The following is a 14,251-nucleotide window of genomic DNA, read 5'->3' as shown; positions in this document are numbered from 1 at the left end:
CCTCTTGGGAAGTGTTTAAGAAAAATACACACTCTGGCACCTAGCTGTGTCTTGCAGATGCACATGTAAGCTTTCCTAAAGGTATTGAGATCTAGTAGTTCACAGAATGTTCCCTCTCTAAGCAGTCTTCCCAGACACATGTAAGAGAATTTTAACCCACACTGTATTAGAATAAAATATACATAGCCAAAGTTGATCTTTCGTGCCTCTTTAGGACTCAATGCACCTCCACAAAGACAACAATTTATTTTTTCTGCTTTTAGTTCAGTAATGTGATTAATCAAATGAGGAACTAAGAGTTCTCTGACCAGTAAAACTGACAGATAACCTTCAGAATAAGATTCTGGCACTGGCAGATATTTGGGCAAAGATTTAGGATGTGCTTCAGTTTACTGTCACAAAAAGAGATAATCTTCCCTCATTTCTGTCTACCCCTACACATCTGATGAGATGGAGCATTTCACTGATTAACAAGTTTAATAGTGAACTGTGCAGAATATTTACTTGTCATTCAGAGCCCATTGCTAGTGTGTGGCCTGCTCACAAAGCTGTAGCTGGCTGAACCGAGAGGTAGTGAAATGGAAACTTTATTTACACTTTCACCAGTGAGTCTAATTCATAGCAGCACTGCCTAGAGGCACTGCCTTGGATTAAAACAGCAAAATGCTGTGATACACTTTGCAAACTGTTGTACCATGATAACATGCAAACAATTGTACCATAAAAATTTGGGAGGGTTCTACTGCACGCAGCCAACACAACCTGTCCCAGGGCAGAGTAAGGCCAAGAGTGATGAGTGACAGCTGAGAAAGGAGGTTTCCAAAGAAAGCTTGCAGTTCCCTGTTCACACTGTTCTGCAACCAGAAATCACCATAGTTCATTATCAACACCTCAAGGTTCAGCCTACTGGATCACACACCTCAGTCTGAAGCACATCACCAGTTGTCTGTCTTTGCATTTATTTTGGGGTAGTGGATTGGCAGTAGATGCAAAGCGTTCTTGCCAAAACAATCCTCATACCAACAGCTCTCCTAGGAAACGGTTGGTTGCCTACAAATGCACTTCCATGAAAACCAGCCTCTTTTCCAGTGGGCTGCACACAGCAAACCTGTTACATCTGATAAGGCAAATTCCTTGGACAGTGTCATTGCCTTTGCCCCACAGGGAGCTCCTTCTGCAGCGCTGGGTAGCACCCCCACTTCAGAGAAGGAGCCCTCAGTCCAGTTCCCACGTTGAACAACCAGTCTGTGCTCGGACGCATTGGTGGCCAGTCTTGGGCTCGGTGCCAGGAGGGTGGTTACGTGCTGATAAGTGGGGAGGCAGCTCTAGGCTTTGATCACTTTGTGTGTTCCACGTTATTGGGTCCAGGTTTGTGTGCCTCATGCAGCCGGTCGCTGAACCGGGAGCTGGTGACAGTCACTAAAGTGCCTCCATCAATCTGCCTGCCACCAAGACTGTAGGCAAACTGCCCAGAAGAGAGCATTAGGCAGAGGATTCAAGTGCATGCTGTATGGCAGAGAACAGGAAAATGTATTCAAAGGCAGGTATTTTCTAAATCCTACCTATAATTAATTCTAATCCCATAATTAAAGTCGCATGCTTTTCTGCAAACATTCCCCCACGTTGGTCCTTCATCCCCACCCCAAGGTCAGACACCGATTCGTGCAAACAAGCACATGCCACCACGCCAGAGAGCTGCATCCCCGGGGACTGTGGTCACCCGGCCAGCAGTGCCCAACTTACTGATCCTTGTCACGGCTCCCTGCCATCTGACTCCAAGTAGCTTTCAGGCATTTTCCAGCAAACAGCATCTGGGCCAGATCCTCAAAAACACGCAAGAGATGAACTCCCCTGGAAATCAATTACTAGCGCCAGGCATCTTAATATCATCGTAAATCATGAGCTTCATGTTTGTGTTGAGTCAGCAGAGCCCTTGTGCCTGGGAGTTAGGGATTATGGAGCTGCCAATCTAATCATGCCCAGGTTTGCAGAGAGAGAAGGAGATGCCTACCCGGGCCCATGTAAGTAGGCTCACAGCACACTGGGCATAGGAAGAAGACTAAGGGCAATGTCATTATGTGTCTGCATGAGCTAAAATCTCCTTCTCATTGTGGCTGCCTCCACTCCCAGGACATATTTTCACATAGATATGCACATATAAATACCTGCACACAAGCAACAGATAAAGGCCCACATGCAGATATACACTGTTTGGAAGCAAGAAACATGGGAAGTCCAAGGGTGCCCACAGAGAGCTGGGTGAGCTGACTGAGCCCATGAATGAATGTATTTGCAGAAAGACTGGAGCAGAGGCAATTGCTTCATCTTTGGAAATGCATTTACAAATGGAGACCGCCCCAGGAATTGCAATAGAAGATCATATAATTATCAGTGAAGCCAAAGATAGCTTATAGTTGATCATCGTTTTTTAAGATGAAGCCATTTATTTAAATGTTTTCACACTTCTCTAAGAAAGAAACTGCAGGCACCATTTTGAATTAAAAAAACCCAAACAACCTAGAAACAAGCCATCTGCCACATGTTGAATATTTCCCATTAGCAACAGGTTTATGCATGCATGCATTTTAAAATGTTTATTATGACAATACTTGTTATGACTGCCTCAGATTTAGTAAATACCACATGATAATCAGACACAGTTGTTAGACCTTGAGCAAAATATGATTTATTTTTAACATACTAAACAATAGCTATTTCTTGGTAATCTAAACTGAACACAGACACTTGAGACTACTTGGTTTCCTTGGAAGGGACAGTGAAAAGGAGGAAGGGAAAAAAAAATAAACCTGATCTCTGTGGGATAGTTTCACAAGAGGCAAGAAGGATTACATTTACCATAAATCCTACTTTCCTACCTACTGAATGCACAGGGCCTTATAGACCCTTTAGCAAGGTAAACTCTTCACCTACTCAAGAACAAGTACAGCTTTCAACGAAGTTGCAGGCACCATTAACAGCAAAATTATGTGGAACCCCAAACCTGCTTGGGCCAAAGTCAGGCACGGACCACGTGAATCCTGCCAACAGCACGGCTGGGCCCTCGCACAGGGGCTGCACTCTCCTTTACTGTCCTCCTGCTCTTTGCTGCTGAAAATAAGATTAGGTCAGTGTAGCTAGTCTTAATTTGTGTTATGAAACTGGTTAGCTTTCAGAGGAAATCCCTGTCAAGTTATATTTGGTTGCCTTCACTCCCTGCTTTTATGTGGAGTATGACTGAACTTGCAAAAAGAAACCCCCTGCCTTGTATTTAACTAGTCTGCTGGCAAATTTGAAAACATAAAATAACATAAAACTTTTTTTGGGCACAGAGAGGCAGAAGAGTGCTTTATATGCAAGCGGTAATGTGTGCATTAAATGGCACTCAAAACTCTTGAGTATATACAAAATGATTTGGCAAGAAGAAGGTTTAGATTTTTCCTGCCCCTGAAAACATGAGTTACCGTTAAAATTCAGTCTCCGTACAGTACAGGGAGAAACCTTCAGAAAGTACTCACTGACTGACAGGTTAGTCCTCAAAGGCGTTAATGATCCAGAGATGAATTCTAGCTGCCATGAAGTTTTGAAACAGTATCTTTGAAAACTGTGGTGGGAAGTTCACTGCTCAAGTCACCTACACATCGTGGCACTGGTGCTGAGAACAACCACCAACATTTGCCTGACTTTTCACACCCCTCACTTGAAGTCACTGGATAGGAATAGCTTAGTTCACTACAGGAACTAAGGCCTTGATAGCTACTCTTCTAATTTTGTGCTAAAAATTCTTCTAGGAAAATTAGCTGTCTAACAGAATTAGTTTACAAATGCTGAAAAAAAACCCAATTTATATGCCCAGTGCTTAATTCAATGCTTTTCATGTGGTGGAAACCTTAACAAAAATATGCATGGAGTGGGGGTGTGTACATGCTTGCAAGTATAACCGAGTGATTTCATGGATCCGTACTGCAGGAAAGAGGAACAGTATAGGTTACTTGTTTCCGAAGTAGCACCACAAATGAAAACTGAAAAGAAATTGCTATCACTTTGTAAGGATTTTAGCTCTCTCTTACGAGCCCTTCTTTGACTTCCCAAGAGCTGCCATGTACCTCTGCATATGGAGTGGGGGCCAGCCAGGGAAATCCCCCCAGAGAGTGACTGTGCTGCTGACCCACCAGCTCTCTGCAATGCTGCGCTGCTGCTGCTCCTTACGTGTGGTGACACATTATTTGCGATTTCCATGCTGTTCCTGCATATCTCTATATGTCAAGCTCACCCCAAAATTAGCTGTGTTCCTAACCACTTCTGATCTTGAGTGAAAAAACATCCTAGAGAATTTAGCTTTTTATCATCAAATTTTTTTAGTAACACTCTTCTGGTAACAAAATCTCTAGAGTCACTAGGATTTTTATTTTGTAGAAGTGATTTTCCATGTGGAAACCTGAGCAAGACCATCCCCCCTTGCAGTGGACATCTGGTCCTGCAGTTTCAGGCAGCCCCTATGGAAGGGACCCCAGGGAAGAAGACTTCAGGTCACTGAGATCTACTCATGCCTTATGCCTATTTGGTAAATACAGCAAAAAGTAAGGTGTAGTAAATTAAGCCCATAGGAGTAGTCTCTGGCTGAGTGTCTTAGAGGTTCTGAGATGTGGGTAAACTTCAGCTAAACCCAACATTTGTTGCAGAGTGATGACTTTCCTGTAAGAACCAATAAATCAAGATCTGGCTTCCACCTTTTGCAAGACCACCTATGATTTCAAGTCCCACGTGGATGATCATCACTCTTCCCATACATTCTTTACATAATTAGGCTAAACCAGCCATTATTTTTTCACACCAACCTAAGAATTTAAGAATTATGACTGCTGGTACATTTTGTTTTGTCTTCAGTTTCTACTGAAAAACTCAAATAGTCAGAGGAAGGTCCTTTCTCGTTTTCTCAGGAGAACAGCTCCACCGAAGAGATTATTGAGAAATGTTTTCACTTGAGCTTTGCCCATAAAAATGTGTTTTTTCAGGGACTCTCTCTCACCCACAAAGCCAACCACATGCACTCACACACGAGCAGTTGAACACTGTGGTTTAGGATAATATTCCCTCATCCTCAACTGGCTTGTCCCACCCCAGGTAAAGCAAAATGTTTATTGTGGCTTAATTTGAATGACTGGTTCAAAATGACATGTCACATAGTGTGAAGGCATAGTTGCTTCTCCTCCATCTCCCTTCAGACATCAAAAAAAGGTAAGGTAAAATTTCACTTTCTCCAAGCCTTTGGCTTCTCTAAAGGTGCACAAATACACAGACACATTCCTATTACTTTCTGACAGAAACCCAGGAAAATCCCAATCCAGAGCCAAATTATCACTCCACTAACAGACACACCTTTGAAAGTATGTCAGATTGCATTACATGAAAGTGTTTGGAGATGATCCCTAAATTGCTGGGATTTGGGTGAAAGGTGTGGGAAGTCTTACGCTTTGGCTGCATCTTCAACACAGATTTTTCTCCTCCTCACTCTGCTATTTTCCTAAAGTTCTGACACTGCTGGAAAAACTCTCCTTTTGCTATTCATAAACTCTGAAGGACCAGTCCAACATTTACAATCTATAGTCTTCTTTTGAAAACCAAGAACAAGATTTTCAGTAGCTTTTAGGCATTAAAGATGCTAGTGGTTTCCTAGTGAGGTCTTCAAACCAGAGCTGTGCACTCAGGTATTCAGAAACCAACTGCAAGGCAAAAAAAATAAGGCCTTCAACTTCCCTCAGTACATAAATAACTTTTTAGAGAAGCTGACTTGGATGAGACAGGCAATGAGCTGAAATACTGAAGACTATCCTCGGCATCCCTCCTGCTGCCAGGTAGGCTTGCCTTATAGTGACAGCATCTTTTAGGGATAATCCAGCAGCAGCACACACAACTCTACCACATTTCTCATCAAGACAAGTTTTGTCTGATCTCTCCTTCCTTTGGGAGTGGGGAAGAGATGAGCTGTACGGCCGGCACCAAACACAGGCTGCTTCTCAGTACCTGCGGCAGATCCCAAGACCCAGACAGCTCACAAGGCCACTGGGGAGGCTCTGACCTCCTCCCACAAAGATGTCAGCCAAGTCCCATCTAGCACAAGGTTGTTCAGTAAATAAGCCCCCACCTTCCACTTCAGCAAGTCACAGGCACCAGCCCCAGCCAAAATCAATAGATGAGAAGCAATCTGTCATTTCCAGGCCACACTGGTTGGGTTATGATGAGTCAAAAAACATGACAGGAAACACAGATGTAGTGAGATCACCTTCTCTGGAGCCTTCCTATCTCTAAAAGTCTTGCCTCATCTCCCTCAAAATTTCCACGTGGGCCCACAAAAACATCTCGTGTTAAACTGCAGGTGCGTTGTGTGACGCTTGGCAGGGCCAAGGGAGCCCAGCACAAGCAGCAGGAGGCTGAGTTCACTCTGAGCTGCGGGCAGGCTGGTGTCTCCCCGAAGGAAATTTTTTCAGTTATTTCAAATACCTCCCACTTGCACACAAAGCCCATGTTTTGTAATAAAAACAAGGACAAAATCTCATCCAAAGGAATTCTACCTATTTCCCTCTCTACTTATTCCACTGAAGTTATCTTTTTAAAAAAATAAACCCCCCAAAACTGGTCACCAGAACAACAAAGTAGCCAAGAAGCTAATTTAATAACCTCATTCTTCAAATCCACCCTGCCCTTCATACTTGTAGGTTTCAACAACAGTCCTAAATCATCCAATATCTTCTAATTTTTTTAAAGGTTTTGCTGCATTTCTGTTTTCATATGGGCAATGCTTTTCCTTTGTGAGAGATGCACAGAATGGTGCAAATTTTCCAGTAGCTGGGATTTTCCCTGCAAACTGAGGCAGGTGTCACACTACAGAGAGGCAAAGCTGCTGCAAGTTACTCGTTATGGTATAGAATGGGGTAGGAAGGCCAACAGAGGACAGAATGGGGACATCTCCCCCCCACAAAAAAAAGGAAAAAAAAGATTGCTTAGTGTTTTATGCACCCAGATGAAGCTGCAGTGGGTTAATAAGTTACCATGTCCCAGCCAGGCCACAGTAACTGATCATGCACAGACTGTCCTCGAAGTCCAGTGCCATTGGGCTTTAAGCAGAAATACCACGTCCTAAGGCCCTAATCCTTTAGCTCACAGCAGCACAGCCAGCTGTGGGCTAAAAGCCACATTAAACTCACTGGAGGAGAAGCATTTGCTGAAATGCTGTGCTGAACAAGGATGAGCAACTGTGCTTGCGCTTTGCCACATGGCAGCCGGTTACATCCAAGACTTTGAATTCCTGGGAAAGAAAGTGACTGCAGAAACTCAGCTGTGCAACATATGCTCCACCTAGCGTTTACTCACTAATATTTCATGTCCTTAAATGGTTTGTTTCGCTGTTAACACACAGTTCCATCTTTTCTGTAGTTCATTTGTCTATGTAGAATTATTATTGAAAATAACAACCTTCTGCTTGTGGTTCCAACTACATAATTTTTATTTAGCCTCCACTACACCTTCAGTAATGATAATACATGCCCTCATCACACTGGGGCGCAGTAGCTGCTGGGAGTGAGTCCCAACAGGCAGTTTGGCAAAGCTCTGCAGCATTAGTGACTTGGAAAAGCAAGGGGGCTTTTCCAGGTGCCCAGGTTGGGTGCAAGGTATCTTTGCATGGTGGAAAAGCAGGGACAGAGGGACAGCCATCAGGCCTGGCAATTGCCAAAAAGGGCAGGATTTGGCTGTGGGATAAAATACTCCAACACATGGAGAGTCTCATTTTACCATAAGCTCTCCCCAGTTTGCACTCCTCTAGGGAGTTCCTGGTTCCTGATTTGCTGTTCACCTGCTGGTAAATGCCCTTACTGCAGAAAGGAAAGCCAACAGCAGATGGGACAAGATTTCCCATCTTTAGAAAACAGTAGAAGACCTTTAGACCTTTAACATTCCCAGAGAAAGTCTTGGGTTGGCTGATCTGACTGGAGCAGTGATGACTCAGGTAGCCCTTCGATGGCCTACTTCTGGGTAGAGGCTGAGAGGATCCCAGCCCAGTTTTAAGGCGAGAGCTGGTAAGACCTGCCATAGGAACAGACCCTGCAGTCATGGGGCATAGGCACAGATTTAAGCTGCAGAAACTGAGCTTTCATTGCTGTGGAGAGCGGAAGGGGCACTGACAATTTAGCTTCCTTGGGCAGAAAGTGTTTATAAGACCCCCACATCCCCTGCCTGCTCTTCCCCTGTGCCAGAGCTTGCAGCACAGCTTGCCCAACCTGTGCTGTGGCGCTGACACAAGTGAGAAAGCAGCAAACTGGGAGCAGGTGTGAAGAAACTGCAGAGGGCACCCCTGGGGTAGCATAAAACTAAATACATATAAGGACATTTACTGTATTAGTACTGTTTGAGTAAGAGCCTCCAATAAACCAGATACAGGCCTGCTGCTCGATGTCCTTCAGGGCAGTGCACAAACCAGAGCCAGTTTGTGGAGGTTTAGGTCCAGTTTGCTGCAGAAAATGAGAGCATGTTGCCCTAATGGGAAACACATACCATGAAAATCTTCTGCCAACTGTGGGTTTTGCGGTGTTTTTTTGCAGGTGATGGCCGCGCTGCTCTTCCCTGTGCAGCTGCTGGCAGTGGCTGTCACCGTTTACCTGGAGCTGGTGAGGTCTGCTCAAGGAGGTGCCTACTATGGGATCAAGCAGCTGCCACCTCAGGTGCCCCAGTACCAACCTCTTGGACAACAAGTACCTCACATGCCACTGGGCAAAGAAGGCATCCCAATGCAGCACATGGGCAAGGAGATGCCCCACATGCAGTACGGGAAAGAGTACCCCCATCTGCCTCAGTACATGAAGGAGATCCCACAGAGGCCCCTGCTTGGCAAGGATATGGCTCCCAAGAAAGAAAAAGGTAGGCTGGCCATGTCCCTCCCCAACCCTGCACGATCCCAACCAGTGCACGAGAGCACTGTTTGCCGGAGGGGGGGCCTGAACATTGGAGCAGGCTGGGCACAGCACCCCTGTGCCCAAAGGACTGGACAGGTTGGTACCTGGCCACAGGTGGACAAAACAGGCTGTGGGGCAGCTCAGGGTCACCAGCACAAGTCCGCAGTCATCCTCTGGACTGCAGCACAGCCTCTGAGCAGCCCTACCTGTGATGAGTCTCCAGCACCCAGGGCTGGCCCCAGATTTGCCTGGGTGCTTGTTCGAGGTTAGGAGAAACCTCGTAATCCCACCTGCCTGCAGAAGTCCCTCTGATGGGGTTTCAAAGGATGGCCCAGGTAGATGGGCCAGGGTCCTGCCTGGATCTGCTCCCACTCTAACTGCAGCAACCAGACATAAGAGCTAACAGCCCCAAGATTCAAATTTACGGGAACATCACAGTTTTGTCTGAATTTGCCCAGACTCTGTGATTTAGAGGTTTGCAGATAAGAGTATACAATTGCTCTTCCAACTCTGGAGTCCTCTTTCTATAGGTTATTTATGGGTGTAACAGAAGATTGAAAGTACAGAGGTTTACTGCACAAGTCTGCACGTACAAGCACTTTCTGTATTCAGTAAAGGAAGTTTGGACAGTATTAAGATATTTAACAAAATAAGAAAGAAAGTCCAAATACAAAGGGTGACCAGGAACACCCAGTATCATAAAATCCTTGTGAGGACAGCCAGCGTCTGTGTGACTTCAGACAAGCTGGTTAACCCTTTGTCTTATTGAGGTTTCAGCTAACCACAACACCCACTGGCTTCAGAGGGAAATGGAATATTTTTGGACTGTCTGAACAAACACCACTGGCTGTGAAATCAACCCATCTCATGAGCAAAGATCTTCTACGTGCATAAAACACAACATGTGCAGAGAGGAAGGGTTTCTGCCTCTCAAAGAACAGTTAATTCTCTTGTCCTGAAACCTCATCTCTTGCCTTCCCCCAAGCCTCTCACTATTTTATCCCTTTTAGAGCTGGAGAGATTTTCCACTTAACATGAAAAGCCTGCAGCTTGAAAAGCAACTGACCCCAGCACAAACACCCCCACACAGAAACTCCCTCCCTGACCTGCAACACTAAGTGGTCACATACACAAAAATGTGGGTTTGGACAATAGAATGATTTTGCAAAACATTTAGAAGAGATGGTTAAGGACGTAGGTTGGTTTCCAGTAACACCTTAATGGGATCCAAAGCCTTGGTGAATACAGACATACCTACATACAAACCTTACTGACAGAATCTTTTTTAATTGATCTTGCTCATGCAAGCCCTCCAGCAAAAGTACTTTTATGCCAGGACTCCTCCTACAGCACGAAAGCACCGAGCAGCTTCTGTGTCTTGTGAAAACTCCTAAAGGTAGATTAATGTACAGCAAATATGGGACAACGTGCAGATTTTACTGTTTAAGACTGTATAGGTGGAGAATACCAGTAAAGCACAAATAACTTTTACATATGATGCACAGTAATTATTTTATGGAAACAGACACATGCATGGAAGTTTGGGGTATGCAAAACAGTAGCAACATCCTCTTCATTCCCAGGACCAACCTGTAACTGGCTAGCTGGCTCTACCTACCACAAACCCACGAAGCATCATAACAAGTACATTCCATTCAAAACTGCCTTTATGTTTTTTGAAGGATGCGACTGCAATCACCTTTTGTCTCTCTCCCTCCCCCTTTCTTCTTCTTTTCTTCCCAACCCAGAAATGCCCATACGCAGTCTGAGGGGTGAGCAAGGCCCCCCTGGTGAGCCAGGACCAAGAGGGCCACCGGGGCCACCTGGATTACCAGGCCATGGCGTGCCAGGAGCCAAAGGAAAACCAGGCCCACAAGGATATCCAGGAATTGGAAAGCCGGGTTTGCCAGGGATGCCAGGAAAACCAGGGGTCATGGGGCCCCCAGGGCCAAGAGGGGAGATGGGGCCAAAGGGGGAGATCGGGCCTATGGGAATACCTGGACCACAAGGACCACCAGGACCTCATGGGCTTCCCGGTATAGGGAAAGCAGGTCCTCCAGGTCTGCAGGGACAGCCAGGGCCAAAGGGTGAGCCTGGGATGAAGGGGCCACCAGGAATCCCTGGGATCCCAGGGCCAAAAGGGGAGAAGGGCATTGGGATCCCAGGTTTGCCAGGCCTGAAGGGTCCACCCGGGCTGCCTGGTCCCCCTGGCCCCGTGGGGCTGCCAGGGGTTGGCAAACCAGGCATGGTTGGCTTTCCTGGGCCACAGGGACCCCTGGGTAAACCTGGACCCCCAGGAGAGCTAGGGCTGCAGGGGCCTCCAGGGGCCCCTGGGATCCAAGGCCCTCCTGGCCCGCCTGGCATCGGCAAACCAGGCCAGGATGGTATGCCTGGCCAGCCAGGCTTCCCAGGTGGCAAAGGAGAGCAGGGACTGCCAGGCCTACCGGGGCCCCCGGGCCCCCCTGGGGTTGGGAAGCCAGGCTTCCCGGGGCCCAAAGGTGAGCGAGGCGTGGGTGGGTTGCCCGGCCCCCTGGGGCCAAAGGGGGAGAAGGGGCATGCGGGACCACCTGGCATGGGGGGGCCACCAGGAGAGCCAGGCCAGCCGGGATTGCCAGGCATCATGGGACCCCCAGGGGCCGCTGGTTTCCCAGGACCCAAAGGAGAGGGTGGACCCGTGGGGCCACCGGGACCGGTCGGCCCTAAGGGAGAACCTGGCCTGCAGGGTTTTCCGGGAAAGCCAGGCTTTCCTGGGGAAGTGGGGGCCCCTGGGCTGCGGGGGCTGCCAGGCCCCACAGGGCCCAAGGGGGAAGCAGGACATAAAGGCTTGCCGGGGCTGCCGGGTGTCCCAGGGCTTGTGGGGCCAAAGGGTGAGCCGGGGCTCCCTGGTGCCCAGGGGCTTCAGGGCCCCTCAGGCATCCCCGGCATTGCAGGACCCAGCGGCCCCATTGGCCCCCCAGGGCTGCCAGGGGCGAAGGGGGAGCCAGGCATGCCTGGACCCCCTGGCTTCCCTGGCGTAGGCAAACCTGGGGCTGCAGGGTTGCAGGGACCCCCAGGGAAGCCTGGGGCACTCGGTCCTCCTGGCCAGCCAGGGCTCCAGGGGCCACCGGGCCCCCCTGGACCCCCAGGTCCCCCAGTCATCATCCCACCCACTCCACCAGCTGTGGGAGAATACCTGCCTGAGGTGGGGCCAGGGATAGACGGCGTCAAGCCCCCCTACGGCTACAAGGGCAAGAAAGGCAAGGCTGGTGGCATTGTCTACGAGATGCCTGCGTTCACAGCAGAGCTGCTCACCCCCTTCCCCCGGGTTGGGGTGCCCGTGAAGTTCGACAAGCTCCTCTACAACGGCCGGCAGAACTACAACCCCCAGACGGGGATCTTCACCTGCGAGATCCCCGGTGTCTACTACTTCGCCTACCACGTCCACTGTAAAGGGGCCAACGTGTGGGTGGCTCTGTTCAAGAACAACGAGCCGCTGATGTACACCTACGATGAGTACAAGAAGGGCTTCCTGGACCAGGCTTCGGGCAGTGCCGTGGTCCAGCTCATGCCTGGAGACAAGGTTTACGTTCAAATGCCATCCGAGCAGGCAGCAGGACTCTATGCCGGGCAATACGTTCATTCATCTTTTTCAGGATATTTATTGTATCCCATGTAAAACAAAAAACCAGACACACTCACACACAACAACCCACACACACACACACATGAAGTCAAAACCTTTCTCCTCTGCTTCAACTTTTATACCACAAAAGATGCATTTTATGACCATTTTGGACCATCTTGTACAAAAAAAAAGAATAAATACAAAGTTTAACATTATGCACAGCTAGTTATAAAAACAAAAAGGTGTGGTGAACATATCTAAAGATGCATATCAGGTTCATAAGCAGTTGTTTTGCACCCAAGGGGGACATATTAGCTGTACGTTATATATTTCTGCAATGCCATGCTTACTTAATTTCATTCACAATAACTCAGTACTAAAGTTCAAATTAGTGTACGTCACTCACTCCTGTTGCATTGATCATAGTAATGAGATGAAAAACGGTGACTTAAACCAGAGTAGGTCAGTCTCTAATTATAACAAAAAATTTGAGTGGCTTATTTGTCTGGGTGGGGGGTTTCTTGGTTTTTTTGACAGCAGGTCTGCCTGACAAAGCAAAGGTTCTCGTAGCTGAAGACCTTTATTTCCCTTCCCCCATATAAAATATTCCTGCAGGTAGTTTTTTTCCTGAATGATTTATGATGGAAAAGAAGTATTGATGCTGTAACTAACCAATTCCCCTGAGTCTTCTCCAGCAGTCACTGGACTCAAAATGCTGCCACTGACTCCAGCAGGCACTGGTTTCACCTCCAAAGGCCACAGCACTCAAAATGTCTCCATCTCTATTTGCACAGCTGAAGTAGATGAGGTAAATCAGAGACAAAAATGAAGGGCTCCCCATTTACTTTGTGCCATGTCATTGAGACATTTTGGCTTACACAGGGTGGCACAAATTTGCTTGGATGTCTGTGCTTATACTAAGAACCCATTTGGCTTGTCAGAAGAAACACCTATTCTGCCACTCAGCAAAAGTAAAATCAGTTTGCTCTTCAATGACTAGGCAAAGCAGAAGTAGCTCTGTTTGCTAATTAACTAATTTGTTGCTTGAGATCAACTGATAAGTTTACCAGCAATGCTGATCACTCAAATTTATCCAAGAACTTCATTCTATCTAAAAGCTGATTTCCAATCCTTATTTATATGTTACCAGTTGTCAAGGAGAACCTGCAGGCCTCAACCTTTCCTGTACTTGAGGACAGCGACTTCTCTGCAAGAAGTCTCTGTCTGCTCATCAGTGGTGCTACTCTCACCTCAACAGTGTTCCGTTTCCAAAGGGCAGCGTACTTTACTGTGGTTCCCTGTACAGTGCTGCACATCACACACTGCTGCGCTAGTTGAGTTAAATACTCGTCACTTCTTCCATGTCTTTAGCTAACGCTACCGCTTTTGAGTGAAAAATGAACTAGATTTTTCATGCAGAACTCAGATTGGATTTAACTGGCATTACCATTATTTAAATGCAGAGTTTAATGCAGTCTAACATTGACTAAGGACTCCAGTGATATAATGTGGTGCTTTATCTCAGAAATTTTATGGAACGGTGGCAGGAATGGACGGACAGTTTACCAGACACTGGTGACTTCAGTATGTTCCCAGAATATATGAGATATGTCAAAAGCAAATAATTTTGTATTTAAAATTTTTGTACTGATTTGAAAAAAAAATATCTTATTAAATATCTTTAAAAATAAAACCGAAAAAC

At 46.8% G+C, this 14,251-nt stretch overlaps 1 protein-coding gene across 3 annotated transcripts in view; it reads left to right on the top strand.

The window, feature by feature from the left end:
- COL8A1 (collagen type VIII alpha 1 chain) overlaps positions 1-12,784 on the top strand; it is an 86,840-nt gene extending 74,056 nt beyond the window's left edge. For all 3 annotated transcript variants that reach the window (XM_051780986.1, XM_051780985.1, XM_051780988.1), the window contains 2 exons: positions 8,595-8,910; positions 10,694-12,784. In XM_051780986.1, coding sequence (XP_051636946.1) covers positions 8,598-8,910; positions 10,694-12,600 — 2,220 coding nt within the window. In that variant the 5' untranslated portion in view covers positions 8,595-8,597 and the 3' untranslated portion in view covers positions 12,601-12,784. The remainder of the gene's footprint in view (positions 1-8,594; positions 8,911-10,693) is intronic.
- Positions 12,785-14,251: the final 1,467 nt, after the last annotated feature.

This window comes from Manacus candei, unplaced genomic scaffold, assembly GCF_025592945.1.
Source record: "Manacus candei isolate 608988 ecotype Guabito, Panama unplaced genomic scaffold, ASM2559294v1 h1tg000014l, whole genome shotgun sequence".
NCBI classification, from domain to species: Eukaryota; Metazoa; Chordata; class Aves; order Passeriformes; family Pipridae; genus Manacus; species Manacus candei.
The sequence above is the reverse complement of the archived record's forward strand: the minus strand, read 5'-3'. Positions and strand labels throughout refer to the sequence as shown.